Source organism: Osmerus mordax, chromosome 12 (genome assembly GCF_038355195.1).
Source record: "Osmerus mordax isolate fOsmMor3 chromosome 12, fOsmMor3.pri, whole genome shotgun sequence".
Lineage (NCBI taxonomy): Eukaryota > Metazoa > Chordata > Actinopteri > Osmeriformes > Osmeridae > Osmerus > Osmerus mordax.
In genome coordinates this window covers 13,173,561-13,192,754 of record NC_090061.1, presented here as the reverse complement: position 1 = coordinate 13,192,754, position 19,194 = coordinate 13,173,561, and the positions used below count along the sequence as shown (strand labels likewise).

The 19,194-nt window shown below is 46.9% G+C and overlaps 1 protein-coding gene across 4 annotated transcripts; it reads right to left on the bottom strand.

Moving 5' to 3' along the window:
• Nucleotides 1-9,038: 9,038 nt before the first annotated feature.
• Nucleotides 9,039-18,584, bottom strand: slc43a3b (solute carrier family 43 member 3b). Of its 4 annotated transcripts, none has more exons than XM_067248267.1 (13): nucleotides 18,503-18,584; nucleotides 15,966-16,289; nucleotides 15,645-15,774; nucleotides 13,488-13,534; nucleotides 13,318-13,394; nucleotides 12,964-13,056; nucleotides 12,707-12,846; nucleotides 12,041-12,162; nucleotides 11,742-11,885; nucleotides 11,209-11,316; nucleotides 10,845-11,031; nucleotides 10,581-10,704; nucleotides 9,039-10,253 (listed from the first exon to the last, which is right to left on the bottom strand). In XM_067248267.1, the coding sequence occupies exons 2-13, from the start codon at nucleotides 16,147-16,149 to the stop codon at nucleotides 10,140-10,142; spliced, it is 1,470 nt and encodes a 489-aa protein (XP_067104368.1). In that variant the 5' UTR covers nucleotides 16,150-16,289; nucleotides 18,503-18,584; the 3' UTR covers nucleotides 9,039-10,139. The 4 variants fall into 4 exon arrangements, with proteins under 4 accessions (XP_067104368.1, XP_067104369.1, XP_067104367.1 ...); XM_067248268.1 differs by lacking the exon at nucleotides 18,503-18,584 and adding an exon at nucleotides 18,359-18,486; XM_067248266.1 differs by lacking the exon at nucleotides 18,503-18,584 and adding an exon at nucleotides 16,604-16,667.
• Nucleotides 18,585-19,194: the final 610 nt, after the last annotated feature.

The window sequence follows — 19,194 nt, the reverse complement described above, 5'->3', positions numbered from 1 at the left end:
TGAGCGAGAGAGAGTTTGGTGTGTGTGTGTCTGAGAGCTCAGTGTTCCTTGGCCCCTCCATGGATTGGGGGTGGTAGTCTGCTCAGCAAGCTGGCATTAGGTGTCACCATGGGGGGCCACAGAGATCTTGGGGTGTTTGTGTGTATCTCTCCCTGTGTATATGTATATGTGTGTGTGTGTGTGTGTGTGCCAGTTGGATTCAACAGCTGACAGAGGGAGGCTGTCAGGCCCCCCTCCCCTCTTCAATGTCATACCCAGACATTGGCCAGTCTGTCTGTGTCATGTGACATGTCTGTGTCATGTGTGTGTGTAATAATCGGGAGACAGGTGGCTGAGCGGTTAGGGAGTCGGGCCACTAATCAGAAGGTTGCCGGTTCGATTTTGGCTGTGCTAAAATGATGTTGTGTCCTTGGGCAAGGCACTTCACCGTACTTGCCTCGGGGGAATGTCCCTGTACTTACTGAAATCTGCTAAATGTAATGTAAAATGTAATAGTGCTTAGAGAGTACGGCAGTATATGTGTTATACGTGTGTGTCTGTGATGTTGTGTGTGTGTGTGTGTGTGTGTGTTAGGGCCAGGTCTGGACTGGGACTGAAAAACGGCCTGGGACTTTGAAACGCAGACCGGCCCATGACCGTGTATTATTGTTCTATATTTTTTTTTTTCATTATGCCACGCCCGTTTGACCGGCCGTTCGGGAAATCTCCCGACTCTCCCGACGGCCAGTCCGACCCTGGTTAGGGCACACTACTATAGTTGATGACCTGTTGAAGTAGTCATAGATCACACACCACCTCCACATCTTCTCCTCTCTCTCTCTCTCTCTCTCTCTCTCTCTCTCTCTCTCTCTCTCTCTCTCTCTCTCTCTCTCTTTCTCTCTCTCACACACACACACACACACCTCTCTTATTCTCCTCTGGTCATGTGACTCACTGGCACACTGGCATTTGAACTGGTGTAAACACAGAATGTCCGCAAGGTCTGTTCTAGCACATGCTGACCCCACCAGCCCCCGACACACGCATACGTAACACACACACATGCATTTACAAACACACACACACACATGCACACACACAAAGACTCAGGCCAAATAATTTGTAGAACTCCTACTCTTTCTTTGATTTCTCTTAAATACCAAACACACACATACAACAGAGTGAGACATTGCATGAGTCTTCAAGTGGGTTGGCACAGGTTGACGAATTCTTACACACACACACAGACACATGCAAAGACACATGTATTGGAAAACACACATTCCAATATACAGTACCCCCAGGGACATAAGGCATAAGGCCAAGAACGTATCACATCTTTTTCTTTCACCTTCTTTCTTTCTTTTTCTCTCTCTCTCTCACACACACACACACACACACACACAAAGACACCCAGTGAGTCTCTGTGTGGGCTTGGCCATGTGGACTGTGTGGACTGTTATTCCATGCTGAGGGAGAAGAGGCTTGTCAGTCGGTGGGCTGAGAAAGGAGGGAACTCCCTCCCCACTGAGGAGCTTCAACTGACCTTAACACAGGGAGGGAGGGAGGGAGTTCTTAACATGTCGTTAAGAAAGAACCAAAACATGGTCAAAGAGAAGGATAAAGTAAAGATGGCAGAAAACAGAACGAGAGAGAGAGAAAGAAAGCACAGAGAAGAGATGTAACAAGAGACAGGAGAGGTAATACAGCATGCCAGGGGTCATGGAGTGTGAGGCTGTGTGCGGTGCAGGAGGGGTCATGGAGTGTGAGGCTGTGTGCGGTACGGGAGGGGTCATGGAGTGTGAGGCTGTGTGCGGTACGGGAGGGGTCATGGAGTGTGAGGCTGTGTGCGGTACGGGAGGGGTCATGAAGTGTGAGGCTGTGTGCGGTACGGGAGGGGTCATGGAGTGTGAGGCTGTGTGCGGTACAGGAGGGGTCATGGAGTGTGAGGCTGTGTGCGGTACGGGAGGGGTCATGGAGTGTGAGGCTGTGTGCGGTACAGGAGGGGTCATGGAGTGTGAGGCTGTGTGCGGTACAGGAGGGGTCATGGAGTGTGAGGCTGTGTGCGGTACAGGAGGGGTCATGGAGTGTGAGGCTGTGTGCGGTACAGGAGGGGTCATGGAGTGTGAGGCTGTGTGCGGTACAGGAGAGTGAGGTGGATGTCCTACTGGACACAAGCTGTACCTGGACAACCCTTATCACTAGCTTGAAACTAAAGCAAACTCTCCAAATACACGTGGCAAAATCAAACAGCTCCATCAAAAAAACAACTACATATCTAATGCTACACTTTTTCAATAAACTGCTACACAATTGACTGAAAAACATTAAAGATCCTGTAAAGTGGAATTAAAAACGAGTTTCAAGTTCACCACACCACAGAATAATGTGTTATTAACTACTGTCTCTGGTCCATGTTAAAACTGTCCGCCGTGAAATGGTCAGTGGCGCAGAGGCGGCTGTTGGAGTTTATCCGAAGCTTTCCATGAGCGTGGCTCTTCACAAAATCTATCAACCTATTTTTCCTTTCATTATCAACAGGGAACTTAAATGGCGTTGCAGCGCAGCTGGAGTTCTTGCATCCAGGGAAGATGCAGTTGCGGGTGGTGGGAGACATCCTGAAGCTAGCTAGCTGAATTAAGCTACAATAACAGTACAGAAGGAGGAGCCATTCAGTGATCTGACGTAGATAGGGCGAAATGATGTAGATAGGGCATTTTTTGGCTCCGCCCATTAAAACCTGATCTGAAAACGGTAGAGAAACTGTTCTTCGGTCTAACTCCACATTTCAGTGCGACAAAGTTTTAGCGCTTTGCACATGCTTTCAGGAACTAATTTCACACGTATATAATGTACTTAGAAGCAAAACATGGAATTTACTTTACAGGATCTTTAACTACAACATTCAATATACAGTACCTTAACATAGTGTACCACCGTTTGTATGCCTATGCCATTTAATTGATACAAAAACAAAAGTAGATTATTATATACGTAGAGGCATTACAACATGGGCTGAATTCTTTGTTTCAGAAAACAATTTTGATCAGCGATGACTAATGCAGAGAGAAAGTCACGAAAGAGCCTGAATGTCCAGGAACAGGAGCCTTTTCACTTTCTTTTCCATTTTCCCTTCACAATTCCATGTACTCTACATGCAGACCATACAAAGTACGAACCAGACAAACCATAACAACGACAAAGACATCACTGCAAAATCAAGCAGTGTCCAAAAAGGCGTCGCAATGCTATTGGATCTTGTCGATCAAAATATGTTTTCTGTCGCAACTCATCTGCTTGCATGGCGCTGTGCTTTTTTGAATCAGGAGTGTTGATTGGACCATCGTGCAAAGACGTTGTGTGTTGATTGGACCATCGTGCAAAGACGTTGTGCACACATTTAAAAGAGGTTCACACTTTTGGGAGTGTTTTAAGTGTTTTGGATGTGATTTGCACCACTGTGAAACGTGCTTCACATTTGCAGTGTGAAAGTTCTATAGCTGTGCTCATTAGATCATGTTGGAGATCAAGTGGATCCAAGATCCATTGCTTGAAAAATGATCAAATATCAGAACGATGCCCATGATTACTTTTTAAACTAACACATCCGATAATCAAGCACCAAAAATCCAAAATAAATTGGTATCTGTAGCGTGCTAAAAGCCTTACCCATTCTCCCATCTAAACTCAGAACTGTCTAAATGATCGAGTCTCCTTTCTGACACCCCTGCACCAGCAACCTGTGCAAGGCAGTCATTAAGATCCTGTGGATGCATCGTGACATGGAGCAGGCCTTGAGAACCAGTTGAGAGAAAACACACAGCTCCTGTTCTTGAGTGACATAACTGAGAACTTACTAATTACATCTCTGTCTGTCTGATATCAATGTGGGAGTGTGAGAGTGTGTGTCACAGAGAGTTTGGGTGTGTGTGTGAGAGAGAGAGAGGATGTGTCTATGTAAGTGGTGTGTGTGAGTGCATGTGTGTGTGTGTAAGTGGTGTGTGAGTGCATGTGTGTGTAAGTGGTGTGTGTGAGTGCATGTGTGTGTGTGTGTGTGTGTAAGTGCATGTGTGTGTGTAAGTGGTGTGTGAGTGCCTGTGTCATAAAGATGCTTTTCCTCTCTTTCTCTTTCTGCCAGAAACCCGGAATAGACAGAACCACATCACCTCATTAGCACGGAATAAAGTATTTATAACTCCCCCTCTCCTCCCGCCATTTCCCTATTACTGTCACCCATTCATTTGTTTATTTTTACATTGTGACGACTGGATTGTGATCACAGATGACGCAGACAGACAGGAGCATAGATACTGTCACCATTCGCACACACACATGCACACACATTCAGGCAGACTGCGCCCACATAGTTGTCACTCCATATCCAATTATCTATGTTTTCTCACCTGTTTTTCTCACACTTTTATGCATTAGTGGCACAGATGCACCCATTGATGTCAGTAGAAGACATCATGAAGCCCATTTGACTGCAAACAATGTGCAGCTATAGTGAGCATTCACTAATGTGTTATTGGGTTAGTATAAGTAATAAGTAAAACAAGAGAAAGGCAGGTACCACAAGTAGTTTATGCAAGGTATCACGTAAGCAGGCTAAATATGTAATACCCCAAATCAGTGGTCAATTTAATCTGACTACGCCACCGCCAGGTTGGAGCCCTCCACCTATTATTTATCGTTAGACTAACGTGATGTGGGACTAATGACGAAGAGAAGATCATGTTAAACAAAGTATTTCCCTACAATTTCAATTACAATCTGAAACTCTCACAGGTTAAAAGTATGTACCACAAGACACAATGACTGATCGAAAAGCAGGTTACAATTTCATGGACAGATTGCTGACATTAGTATCACAACTATACAAGTTAAAATACACCAATATACTACAGGAGCTAGTTATCTCAGAGACACCTCTTTAGCCACAGTCAACATCAGTAGAAGTTAGTTAAACATCTCCCATACTCATTTGAATTACATATCACTATTACATATTTTAATTATTCTGCCATTACTGAAAATGTATGTTATGCATGCACAAGAGGAGGGAGTCAGGTGGCTGAGCGGTGAGGGAATCGGGCTAGTAATCTGAAGGTTGCCGGTTCGATTCCCCCCGAGGCCGAATGACGTTGTGTCCTTGGGCAAGGCACTTCACCCTACTTGCCTCGGGGAGAATGTCCCTGTACTTACTGTAAGTCGCTCTGGATAAGAGCGTCTGCTAAATGACTAAATGCAAATACAAGAGCTAGTTTTTTCTGCATGCATTGATTTGAATGAAGTTTCGGGCTTGATATAGGCTAATTATATTATCTTGTTTAGGCTGTTGTTGGAACTGTTTCCCGTGTATTTGACTAGACCTTTTGGGAAAGAAAGTTTATTTTCAAATAATGAAAAGTAGATTTGTTTCATAACCTTTATTTTGGAAAATGATTACGAAGTAAACCGGAAGGCAACACACTCCTGCACAGTAGATGGCGGACTACGCACTTTTAAGTTGGCTGCGATCCGCCAATCAAATTCAACAACTTTAAAGAAGAAGAAATGAACCGACAAGATTCCTGGGGGTGTCCTTATTCCTAAGGTTCCAACGTTCTCTTCTCAGCAAAAAAACACACACACAACTATTGCCACACATTACTGCTACTAAGCCTGTAGCAGTAATGATTCAAAGTGATTATAGAGAGTGGAAATTTATGAACTTATACGTTACCGATATTGGATCAACTCTCTCTGAAAAACATGGAGTGACATCTGTGCTGTTGACAGAAGGAGGTGGGTCGTCTAGCCATCCGTTTGGTGTTTTATTTGCCCAATTGTATTAATAACCAATTCTGAATGTTCAGTTGTGTCTGATACGAGTGGGGTTTGATAAACGGCATTGTCATGGAGGTGGAAAGTAACGAAATACATTTACTCACGCTACTGTATTGAGTAGTTTTGTTGTGTATTTTGTATTTTTCCAAGTACTCTGTATGGTAGGCCTACTTTCACTTTCAATTGATTGTTTGAAAACGTTGTATGTGATGTTCTGTACTAAAATTGCACATTATACAATTATAAGGGTCTTACATGTCATATGTGACATGTTTTATGTTGTTATTGCATTTGTATAGATTTGTAGATTTTTTCTTTCATTAAAAACAAAATAGTTTTGGATTTATGACCCCTTGACAGTTAAAACAAAAATGTAACTAAGTAACTTTTAAATGAACTACTTATTACTTTTACTTGAGTAATTTTTCAGATAGGTAATTTCACTTGTATTTGAGTAATATTTCATCAAAGTATTGGTACTTTTACTTGAGTACAATATTCTAGTACTTTTTCCACCTCTGATTCCTGGTAGTCATAAGACAGTCGTACATGCATGTAGAAGTAATATGAAACAAAACGTGAGACACACAGGATACATGTCCAATGAGTATTCTGTCCATCATACAACCAGATATCTGTTTAAACAATATTTATATTGGTGACTTAGTTCTGAACTGACAGCAGCTGCAACATTGACTGGCTGGGATGGACAGTGACAGAACTTCAGTTCATTTTCCACAGGGTTAACTCGTATCCTTCCGGTGTGTGTGCCTCAGGTTTGTCTCCCCGTCATGGAAAGGATAAAGCAGCCCAGCGGACAGAGGTTGCCCACCGGACGAGGACCCCCCAAATACGTCTTCAGGGTGCGAGGCGGGAGGTGCGAGGCTTCTCCCCTGGGGCCCAAACAAGGACACAGAAACGTAGCGCCAGAAAGATGAGAGTTAAAGAGAGGTCAAACATCAACCCTCAGGGTTTTGAGTCAGAGATAAATGAAATCAACCCGTTGACGAGGAAAATGGGGAAAAGACAAACAAGACAAACTCAAGCAAAGTTCATAAGAGAAGAGGAAGATGTTGACCGTCAAGCGACAGACACTGACGAGACTTCATGCACAACCAAAAGATATGTTGTTCAGGACCAGGATGAAGAGACTATGTATACTGAAACCCAGTGGAGATCAAGGATCAGGACATCTAACAAGAGCTGCAACACCTCTTCTGAATGGCTCACGTCTGAAAGTGGTGGCCTGTTGAACACACCAGAGAGTGTCTTGGCGGTTAAACTGAAGAGCTCATATAAGGAGAGGAGTGACTTGCTAGAGGAAGTGATGTCAGAGGAAGAGACAGATCAGGACCCTTTTCCTGGAAAGAGAAAGAAAGGCTCAAAAAGGACAAGCAAGAAGACAGGACAATTGGATCCCGATGTTTATTTGGAAAACGATGATTCGAAGAAGGATTCAAATAGGAAGAACAACGCTAAAATGACTCGGCGAAAAGGCAAAAATCAAGGCACCAAGAGGTCAAAGACATCTGGCGTGAGAAAGACCCGAGTGAAAACGACCCACACGTGTAGCTTCTGTGAGAAGGTTCTGGCGTGTAAGGCCGCCTTAGACCGACACCTCCTCAGTCACTCGGGTGCAAGGCCGTTCCACTGCGACGAGTGTGGGAAGAACTACAGAAGCAAAATGACGCTTAAGGTCCACCAGCAGAACCACACGGGGAAGATGGACTTCATCTGCAACGACTGCGGGAAGCAGTTCACCCACATGACCTACCTCAGGCGCCATATCTACAGCCACAACAACAAGGAACTGAGGCCACACCACTGTCTGGACTGTGGGAAACACTTCATCCAGAAATCCCACCTGGACCGCCACAAACTCATCCACAGCGGAATGAAGCCCTTCGTCTGTCAGCACTGCGGCGCCGCCTTCAACCGGCCCGAGGGCCTCCGCCAGCACCTGCTGGAGCACGCGCCCGTGGGGCAGGGCGGCCGGCCGGCGCACAAACACCAGTGCCTGGTGTGCAGGAAGACCTTCGCCACGTTCAAGTTCCTGCAGGACCATATCAAGAGCCACACAGGCCAGCGGCCGCACAGCTGCCCTCACTGCTCCCGGGCGTTCTCCCAGCGCTGGCGGCACGACGAGCACGTCCGCTCGCACGCACAGGAAGGAGCGCCCTCGCCAGCAGGTCCGGCCCTCGAGCGCCCCCCTGAGCCGGTCCCCTGAGCCGGCCCCCCCGGAGCCGCCCCCCTGAGCCGGCCCCCTCGAGCCGGCCCCCTCGAGCGCCCCCCTGAGCCGGTCCCCTGAGCCGGCCCCCCCGGAGCCGCCCCCCTGAGCCGGCCCCCTCGAGCGCCCCCCTGAGCCGGCCCCCCCGGAGCCGCCCCCCTGAGCCGGCCCCCTCGAGCCGGCCCCCTGAGCGAGCACATCGGACGAGAAAGCACAGAGTGGCCTTTTACAAGCAGAGAATAGACCTGCTGGTTTACATTTACTAATTTATTCATTTAGCCGACCAAAAACTTTGCGGGTAGTCAAAACATGAAGCATACATTGTGAAAAGCAAGTAAGTGCCAATGGGTACAACCAGAAAGAGCATGGCGTTAAACTAATTACAATTAAACAACAAGATCCTCGAAAGTGCTAGAGTGTACCTGGAGGAAAACAAGCCACATTAATATAATTCACAGCGAGTACAAGTAGTTAAATCGGTTAACTAACCAACAAGTGAAACACACACCTAAATACGTGTAACATTAATCAAAGCAGGGGGGGGGGGGGGGGGGGGGGGCACTGAACCATTCCGTCTTCCATCATATTGGGTTTTTGGTCATGTCGACACCATCAGTAGTTCACCTCCCTCTACATACCTTGAAGTTCAAAATCATGGCATCAGTAGTGCGCAGATTGAGATTATTACAGATTCTTTTTTTACAGAACACCCTACAGATGTAATACTTTCATTAATGAGTTTATGAATTGGATCCTCGTGTGCCGACTCTTTCAAGGAAGTTTTTTTACGTTTGTGTTTCTAAGGCTTCTTGGTAACCTTTACTGTCTACTCTTGTGTAATTCTAATCATTTATTTCCTGTTTCGAATCAGATATCTGCCTGGTACATTTATATGTGGAGGCTGTATTTCCATCACATTTTATAAGATTGTAATACATGTGCTACTAGTGCTTGTAAAGTCGTGTTGGACACTGTCCTTCCCAATGACCAATAATACACAAAGTTGAACAAAAAGTTTATAAATGTCTTTGCTTTTTCAGCACATTAATGTGAGGTAAACAAAAATACATGTAGATTGGCACTTTTGACATAGCCTATACAAAGCTCATGCAATTGTCCCTGTGGCATGTTTACAGTATCACAGGCCTACTGTGACTGTGAACCGGTCCCTTTATGATTCATAGTTTCAATACAAACGGTAAATATTCGCCATTCTATGAAATATTTCGCTACAAAACATGCTGCCCTTACAATCTACCTTCGTGATAAGATCTTCTCTTCAGGCCCACTGTTGAACTGGTGACAACCAAGCAAGAAGGGTGTAAACGCTATGGCCAGGAGGTGGCAGACCTGTGCAGCACATTGGTTACACATGTGCCTGTCATGACAAGAAACCGACGAGTAGAAACCACAACCGCGGCAAGCAAATGAGGTCAAGACAGTGTTTCTCTGATCTGCTTTTTTGCATTCAGAATATGCCAAAAAAAAACTTACTGGTGCGTGAAGATCTTTACCAAAGTAGCACACCTTACTTTCACACCCATAACACTAACAGCCACACTGCTGTTTCTCCGTGTAGATGCACAGTACGTATACAAAATAGTTATATCAACTTAAATACAGTAGAGTTCAACCCTCCGGTTTGACTCAGAGCTACTGAGAAAACCTACTTCAGGAAGTACCTTCGGAGAAGGTAACTAAGCTGAGCTATGTAGACGAGGCCACATATACCTGTCAAGTGTTCTGTGTGAATAGTAATGCCTATGGAACACTGGAAAACATCCAGACAAAATGTAAGGACATACCTGGAGAAAAATAATAAGGAGAAAAATATTCCAACAACATTTTGGGGTAGGTAAAAACAGGGGTCGGGAATGTACAGTGCATATGGAGAGATACAATGGAGGCTGGAACACCAATGGCAGCAATCAGCAAAGTGTAAACATCAGTCTGGTTTCCATCTGGCCCCTGAGGCAGCTAATCACATCCTGATTTTTTTCTTTTTACAATCGCAGATAACCAGATAACGGGCAACGGGGGTGTGTGAGGGCGAGGGGCAGCGTCGAGTGTGCGTGGTTCCTGTCGAGGAGAGGGGCGCCGTGGTCTAGGACGAGCGCGCGTTCTTGGTCCTCTGGGCGGCCAGGCGCCGACAGTGCAGGTGCACGCAGAGGGGGTGGACGAAGGCGGTCAGGGTGAGCACAGTCAGACCCACGTTCACCTGCGCGGAGCGGGGGAGGGGGAGGAGAGGAGAAGGGTTTGGAGGGAGACAAAGGACGAGAGAGCGTGAGAGAAGAAGAAGAAAAAACGTGATCAGAAGTGCACCTTTTGTAATGGTGTAAAGTTAGTAAAGATCCAAATATTCTCTTTTATTTGAAGTCACTTTTTTTTTATCGTCTGTTGAAGCCGTGGGATGGGAATCAAGTAGATGATATTAAAATTGAAATATTCAAAACGTCAACTAAAACTACGACCGGACTCCGACAGCGTGGGTGGCTAGCTAGGCGAGTTCTCTTCCAGTCTCAGGTGGTGAGGGAGGTCCACTCACGTATAGGGGGTCTCCTCCCAGGACGTTCTTGACCAGGGCGAAGCAGGGGTACTGCAGCAGAGACACCACCGCTGACAAGGCCATGATCAGGCCATACAGCTTCCCAAAGTGACAGGAGGGGAAACTACACACACACACACACACACACACACACAAAGAAGACAACCAGGTTCGAATGTGCCCACGTGGGCCCATGCACACGTGTCAGTGTGCCTGTGAGTGTATCTGTGAGAGAGCACGTGTGTGTGTGTGTGTGAGACTCACGCTATGCTGATGAAGGCGGCGTTGCCCCCGTAGAGGAAGGAGCGGTTGAGCACCTGCAAGATGAAGGTGAGGTACTGGAGGGGCAGCAGGGGCGTGGAGGCACACAGGGAGAACAGCAGGCACTGCAGCGCCGTCAGGAACAGAGAGAGCACGGACGCACGCAGGTCCGCCTCGTGCTCACTCTCGCCTGAACACACACACACACACACACACCAGGACACTGATAAGATAAGTGGTAACCTCCCACGTTTACGCTCCCTTCTCCAGAATGCACAAACAGAAACAGTTAGATAACACAACCCTGGGAGCTGGTTGGCAAACAGTTACAACATGTGTGTGTGTGTGTGTTTTGGGGCTCCCCTACCCGAGGCGAGGGGCTTCCCTTTCAGACGGTCCATGATCAGGCCGTTCCAGGGAGCACACAGAACCCCACATAGCTGTGTGAGCGCAAACGCATTGATGTACGTGCTCACTGCAGGGACAAACACAAACAGTGGGGGGGGGGGGGGGGTCAGAGGAGGTGAGATAGCAACTCACACACACACAGGAAACACACTGGAAACTGCTCCAATAGTTGTATCCTCCACCTCCGTTTGCAATATGATACTTTGGACGTGGTGAATTTGAGTTCACCCCTTTGAATGTGAGCATACATTAGTACACATGTACATTTCCATGCACGCCATTGCATGAATATATGACTGAGCGTTGAATGTGACAAATGTGAGGTTATCTTTGCTTTTGTGTGTCTGTGTGTGTGTGTGTGTGTGTTTAAATCGAGCACGTACGTGAAACCATGCGTGAAACCTTCAATGCACGAATCGTCCCGTGTTTGTCAGTTAATGCTTGTGTGTGTGAATTAGCATTGTGTGCGTTGGTGTGCGCGCGCGTGCTAACCAAGCGAGGGCTCTCCCTGCGTCAGCCTCTGCAGCATGGGGTTGAGGGTGCCGATGAACAGATAGTGTCTCAGCTGCATGACGGAGAGCCACAGCAGATGGAACACAAAGAACTTGGACAGCACGCAGTCCTTGTAACTCCGCTCTGAGAAAGAGAGAGAGAGACCCGGGAAAATGTGAGGAGAAAACGAAAGAAAGGGATACGCAACGGTATTTTACGATTCCAGGTTGCGTGACGTCGAAGAAAGGGTTCTTTCACACGGACGTCAACTGAATGTAGACACACACACACACACACACCGTCGTTTGTTGGTGCGCTCTCCTTATGCATTGGGGTTTGCTCGTCGACAGCATGGCTCGGAATGTCGCCGTCGGGAGAGGCCCGCGCAGGGGTGAAGGTCTTGGTCTGGCCACAGGTCATCCTGGCAGGACAGCGTCACGCCAGTTAGAGTCAGAGGTCAAGCAGGCACAGCACACAGCAGCACCGTAACACATTCTGGAGTTCTTGTTTTGGCTTATAGTTTTTTTAATCAAATGCAATATAAATCTCTCCTGTCCACTAGCCCTTTGACCAGAACATAGGATGTGACCCCAGTACCGACCTACATCTGCATGCTACGGTCCACAGGTGGATGATGTGACCCTGGTACCTACCCATATCTGTAGCCCTCTGGCAGAGAGTAAGGGATGTGACCCTGGTACCTACCCATATCTGTAGCCCTCTGGCAGAGAGTAAGGGATGTGACCCTGGTACCTACCCATATCTGTAGCCCTCTGGCAGAGAGTAAGGGATGTGACCCTGGTACCTACCCATATCTGTAGCCCTCTGGCAGAGAGTAAGGGATGTGACCCTGGTACCTACCCATATCTGTAGCCCTCTGGCAGAGGGTAGGGGATGTGACCCTGGTACCTACCCATATCTGTAGCCCTCTGGCAGAGGGTAGGGGATGTGACCCTGGTACCTACCCATATCTGTAGCCTTCTGGCAGAGGGTAAGGGATGTGTTTCGTGGGCAGAAGGAGGAAAGTCCTGAGCAGATGGATGACGCTAAACGACGCCAGGTAGAGGAAAGAGGCGCGGAGAGACACCCCCGCCTCAAACACCAGCTATGAAGAGAGAGAGAGGGAGAGGGAGAGACAGGCCTTAGTCCAAATATTCAAAATGCCTGGTGTCATCCTTGGGAAAGCCAAATATTTCGATGTGTGTGTGTGTGGGGTGTTTACCTTGATGATGAGGAAGAGGGCAGAGGAGGAGTCAAAGGCTCCATTGTAGAGGGTGATGATGGTGGAGCGATGAGCCCCAAACAGGTTTCCTACCTAACAGGGTCACAGGGAACACACACACAAGCACAGCGTTACTGGAGCTTACTCGAGTTCATGTTTAGGATCATCCAGGAGTGTGTGTACTGTACACATTCCTCGGGATCACATGGCCAAGCTGTATGGAGCGTGTGTGTGTGTGTGTGTGTGTGTGTGTGTGTGCGCCCCGGGGATGACCATTTGTTGAAGCACAAGACAACCCAACAACACCCCCCCTCCCCCAAGGCTGGCGTGGGCCTGGTTTCCACGGAGACAGACCTGCATGTTAGTGACCAGGAACAGGATGCCTCCCACGGCAATCAAGGAGAGAGCGGGGAAGAGGAGGATGGCCAGCTCTGAGAGAGGCAAAAAGAAGAGATATAAAAAAAACTGGGGGGAAAACTATCGATCAGTCAGTGGTGGAGTGTGGAGACAAACTAGGGGGTCACCTGAACTGGAGAAGGCCACAAAAACAGCCCCGGTGGTGTAGAGAGATCTAATGAGGAGCACAGAGCAGAGGTCAACATCTCCACCAGGCTCATACAGGTAAGACTATTCCAATCCAATGTAGTTCACAATGCAAGGCTAGCTTCCTCGAAATGCAAGTTCGGTGAGCTGAGGTGCTTCCTGAGCCCCCCCCGCCCAGTCAGCCCTCTCTGCCACCTTGCCCCCCCCGCTCTTCCCCGGCCTCCCCCCCCTCCTCTGTTTAAACAGCCTTTACCCTAAATTAACTCTTGTTTTTCCTCCCCTCTCCTTCACTTTCCCATGGGCACCCCTCCTCCCGTCCCCCTCCTTCCACATCTCCTCTCCCGTCTATTTGCATTCCTCCTTTTTTAATTTCCCCCTCCACCCTCAGTGAAAACACATGGACTGGCTTGGGCCGCGGTACGGGTTTGTTGTTGTTGTGGATCTGGGGGAGGGGGGGGGGGTCAAAGGGAGGTTCTGGAGGGCTGGGTCATTATCTGGGTCTGTGCCACATTAACCTGGGCTGACCCCCAACAACCTTGCCGACTCAGCCACACCCTGAACATGTCTCGCATTCACATATTCATCCACAAGTAGGCTTTCAGCCCTCTCCCCCCCCCCCATTACTTTCATTATCTCCCTCCCTAACCTTTATCCCCCTCACTCAGCAATAAAAATCCCTCTTTTCCCTGCCCTTTCTCTCCCTGTCTGTTGCTAGGTCTTTTTGGCGGGTTGTCAGGCCTCCACTCCTAGCCTGCCAGCGTTGCAGTGCTTGGCTCTGCGTAGCAACCACCCCTTAGCCCCAGAAAACATCTCCACTGTGTCCAATGGTCTTTTTCACAGAAATCAGACACCCTTCCATTTCCCCTCTCTCTCTTTCTCTCTCTGTAATAATGTAATGATTATTCTAGTCAGACACTCACATGCGGACAGACAGACAGAAGAATTATTTCCTTTCCATAGTCCCACAGTACTAATCCACATCTGTTATTGTGAAGAGGCATGATAATCTCTTAGAGGAAATACCAGGATGTGACCGAGATAGAAAAAAAGGAGTGAGACAAATCATTGAGAGGGAGATTGAAAGACAATGAGAAGGGGGAGACAAAAGAGAGAGTGAGACAACAAAAGAGCGCGAGAGAGAATTTGAGCCCCAAAACACATAGTAATAATTTAAGAGTTGCATCGGGATACATGCATGGTTTCCTCCGTAGCCTAGCCACCAGAGAAAGGAAGACAGCCAGAGAGGAAGGCCATGGAGGAGGAGGGGGAGGAGGGAGAGGAGGAGGGGGGGGGGAGGAGGAGGAAGGGGAGGGTTGGACTGGGAAAGGCAGGGCAGAGAGGAGTGTGTTGTCTATGATCAGTGGCTGGCTCACTGTGTTTAGTTTAGTAATAAGAGCTACAGGCTTCCTCAGCTTTCTGTTACTTAACGCACACAAGCGTGAAATCGAATTAAAACTGAGGACTTATAAGTCCTCAGTTTTTTTTTGCTTTCGGTGTGGAGTCAGGTGGCTGAGCGGTGAGGGAATCGGGATAGTAATCCGAAGGTTGCCAGTTCGATTCCCGGTCATGCAAACTGACGTTGTGTCCTTGGGCAAGGCACTTCACCCTACTTGCCTCGGGGGAATGTCCCTGTACTTACTGTAAGTCGCTCTGGATAAGAGCTTCTGCTAAATGACTAAATGTAAATGTAAATACATTTTCCGCACAGAAATTTCTGCACGGAAATTTCGTTTTCGCGTCTGGTGTAGCCACTCTCATTGCTTACAATGTATTAGAACTCTGCTGCGTCCACACTGCGTCCGCAAGGCAAAATTTCCGTGCTTGGTGTAGCCACGGCGTTAAAAAAGGTGCACTTGTGATCATTTATTTTCTGCTGTACTTACTTCATGCAATATTTGTACGTGGCTTTGGATAAAAGCCAGCTAAAGTAATGAAGTCAACATATTGGGTGTGGCTTGTTTAACCCTCGTGCTGCCTTCGGGTCACATGACCCAAAGGTTCATAACGAACCATCGTTGTGTTTACCCAATTTTACCCAATAGAATGACCCGAAGATAACACAAGGGGTTAAAGCAGGCGTGGAACATCAGTTTCCATGGAGGTGATTTGAATAGACCAGGTGAAACAAGCACACTCACATTCCTAGAAGTCTGGCCACCATGGTACCGAAGCGGTCGAACAGGAAGCCGTTAGGCAGCAACAAGAAGTTGTTCATGAAGGATGCAATGGTGAAGATGAGCGAGAACTGTTCGTCCTGCTCGCTGCAGTCTAGTGGACAGGATGGACAAGTGAGAATGTGGTCAGTGTGTGTGTTTGGTCCTTATGTTACGTGTTTACTGAAGCAATGTGCTGCATGTATTCTTATTTGTCGACTTAAATCTGCTAAACGGCACACTGTCTGATCAATAAAATGTCTGATTAACACTCCATGAATCAACCGACCAGAGGGATCCACTGACCTGTGATCAGTGTGCCGTTGAGGCCCGTGGCGTTGACACACAAGTAGCTGAAGTAGCCTTCCGTCTTCAGCACGAAGACCAGGGAGGCCCAGCCGAACACAGCCCCGGCAAAACACAGACACTCCAGGAGGCCCGTGACCAGGGTCAGCCAGCGCCGGACCCCCGCTGCACCCTCGCACAGCATGCTGCCCTCACACACACTAACACACACACGCGCGCAGGACAATCGAGAAGCACACACGCCACACGCAGCGCTCTCCCAGCACACAGTACTGTCAGGCTCTTGGTTCTCCTCCGCAGGCTTTCTCACGGGCTTCACTTAACCTGCGAGGCAAGAAAAACATTGTTTTTAGCGCTATTATTTTAGGATTATAATTATTGCAGTATTGTGCAACCTGGACCAATACATAACTAAATAAAACAGAAACATACAAAGAAGCCCAAATACCAAGTTAAGATGCCAAAAGAAGATGAAACACACAATCATACCAAAATACTTCATATTTAGATTACATGTATTAAACATACCCCCACACAAGACAAAAAGGCACGTGTCTGTGTGTTCAATTTCAAGACTCAATTTCACCATCCACTTCCCTGACACAAATATGGCCCACCATTCACACTTTCATACTCACTTATTTCTGTAAGTTTCCACACAGGCACTCTGTCACACAAGTCCTCCTCTCTTTTCCCTCTCCCTCTGCACTCTACTTCTTTTTATAGGCAGGCCCCTCCTTCCTTCATTTGCCCTAGTCTCCTCCCTCCTTATCCGTCCTTCCCCTTGCCCACATCCCCCTGCGCTCTCTCTTCTTCCATCCCTCCTCTCCTCTCTTCCCTCTTCTCGAGCAGGGAGGTCAGCAGCAACACAAACCCTGACCTCAACACAGTATTTGAACATGGCACTAGTGTCAAAAGTTAAACCTACATTTCTACACACACACCCAAAAAAAACTCAGTCAGAATGAACTGTATGTGATGGGCCTAGTCCGTGCAACAGGAAGCCTGGCTGAAAACTGTGGCTGGATGCCTGGAATAAAGTTTGTTCTATTCCTATACACACAAACCATTGCTTCAAAACATACATTAGTATCTAGGCTTTGCATAGGAACATTATGGTCTGGTTGCTATGTGTTGGATGCACGAGTAGTGTTGTCCATAGTCTGAGAGTAACACTTTCAGAGGGTACGAGAGGATGATGCAAGCGAGCTAAAAATGATCTGCACAAGACCTTAGAATTTTTATTTTACACCTCTCATCACAAGATCCATTTGCCCAACCACAGCTCTTCCTCAAATCTGTGACTGAGGACACATGTCAAAGGCATCGTGCTCACAGAGAAAAAAAGAGAACTAATTTGAACTAGAGATGACATCCCTGTATGAAATCCACCTCCCCCTCCCTCCCCCCCCCCCCCCCCCTCCATTCTCTGGACTGATGTCAACAGCCCAAAGGCCTACATCAGCATGTTTTCGGTAATGTGTGCTGCCACTTTCCTACGAATTTGGGATATACTTGCTCGTAACCACGGGATACTCTTCTCTGTCTCACTTCCTCTCACAAAACTCAAGGTCTCTTTTTGGAGTCACGAAGACCCGGTGACGGTGAACGAAGAACAAGGAACTCCTACAGATTTAGATGGACCAGAGACAGCGTACAGCAGATGATGCTCAGAATTTTAAGGAAACAGTCACTGACTGGTTGCTTTACTGGAGAGTCTAACAAGTCTATAATTGAAAATGACGCTTTACAAGCTGGATGTTCATGATGGGGAACCCTAAGGAAATTCTTGTCATCTACAGAGGGATTTATTATGACTATTGTAATTTATTATGACTCCCCCCCCCCCAACACACACACATTAGTAATTCCAGTAACCACACAGTAATTCCAGTGACCATGACAACACAGCCTCATGACATCCATATTACTTCATCACCTCCGTATACGCAAGCGGGGGCGAGTTATCGAAAAAAGCCATGGCCACATAACAAACACGCGCACAGACTGCATACACTGATCAGATATCTAGCGTGGGCAAGGCGCATCTGTCAGTGCGAGCTAACGCTTTCGTCTCGGGTCATGCAATTAAAACCTCGCAGTATGCTGTACGGCAGCACTGGGAGAAGACCATGGAGAAATGTTTGACAGTCGAGAGAGGAAGCAACGTTATGTAGGCTAAACTTCAGCTCGTCTCTGCTTCCGTATGCAAACATGTAAACTAACTAAACTCGGTCTAGTTTTTAGTTGGGTTAAACAACCTTGAACGTTTTCGGGTGAATGATTTTCTGAAACAATTAATAAACGACCTTAAATGAAGAGGGTTTTTTTAATCCGCTTTTTGAGTAGTAGCTATAGCCTATGTTCTGGTTACATGAAACAAAGCAGTTTACCTTGCCGTTTTCATTGTGTTCTCCATCCGCTGTTTCAAACCATGATGTTTTTGATGCTATTCTAAGCGAGCCTTTAGAAACGGAAAGGAAAAATGACAAGACCCACCCAAGCACCTACCCTTCCTCTCCTTCCCACATACATACCATTCGCCTCTGTCTGGCACGTAGCTTACAGTAGAGAGAGCATCAGACGCACCACCGGGCCAACTAGCTGTTCAAGTGTAACAAGCCTCTGGGTAGTCAGATTGATGGATTGCCGCTCTCTGCGTCAGTCACTAGATTTTACAACAACAATTGGGCATAATAATATAGAATCATGTGATATATTTTTTTTTTACTACATCTCATACCTGACTAAAGCTTCACGGAAGATCCTCCTGTCAAGGGCATAAAACCATGCCTTAAACAATGTCTACAAAGTGGTGACAATGGATCGATCCAGCCCTAACAAGCTAGCACTGCTAGCAGATGGTTCAACTGTAATGTTAGCAAGCAAACAAACAAAAATGTTATTCATTTTTCTACATTAAAGATCAAATAGGCAAAGAGAAATGAATTATCAAATAATTTCTTACATGTAAACTATTTATTTTTCACTCACTAACAAACTTTCAAAATGTGGGCAATCATTAAAGCTTTGGTGAGAAGAAACATCAAAGCTGAATCTCACCGCCTGTATAACACTACCACCCAGTGGCCGTTCATTGCGAACTCAACAAAAAATATTTTTGGGGTATTTATTATTGATATATACTATACTCTCAACCACTGAATAATGTTTAATTTGAAGAGAAAGCCGTGGGCCTGCAAAAAGGTTCTGGGGATCCAGATGTTCC

Bases quoted from the DNA above. Each gene is read 5' to 3' on its own strand.
- slc43a3b (XM_067248267.1), bottom strand. From the start codon at position 16,149: ATGCTGTGCGAGGGTGCAGCGGGGGTCCGGCGCTGGCTGACCCTGGTC. The intron at 12,163-12,706 runs GTAGGTACCAGG...CTGTCCTGCCAG, and splicing joins CCAGAAGGCTACAGATATGG to GATGACCTGTGGCCAGACCA. The intron at 10,705-10,844 runs GTGAGTCTCACA...GTGTGTGTGTAG, and splicing joins GCCGCCTTCATCAGCATAGC to TTTCCCCTCCTGTCACTTTG.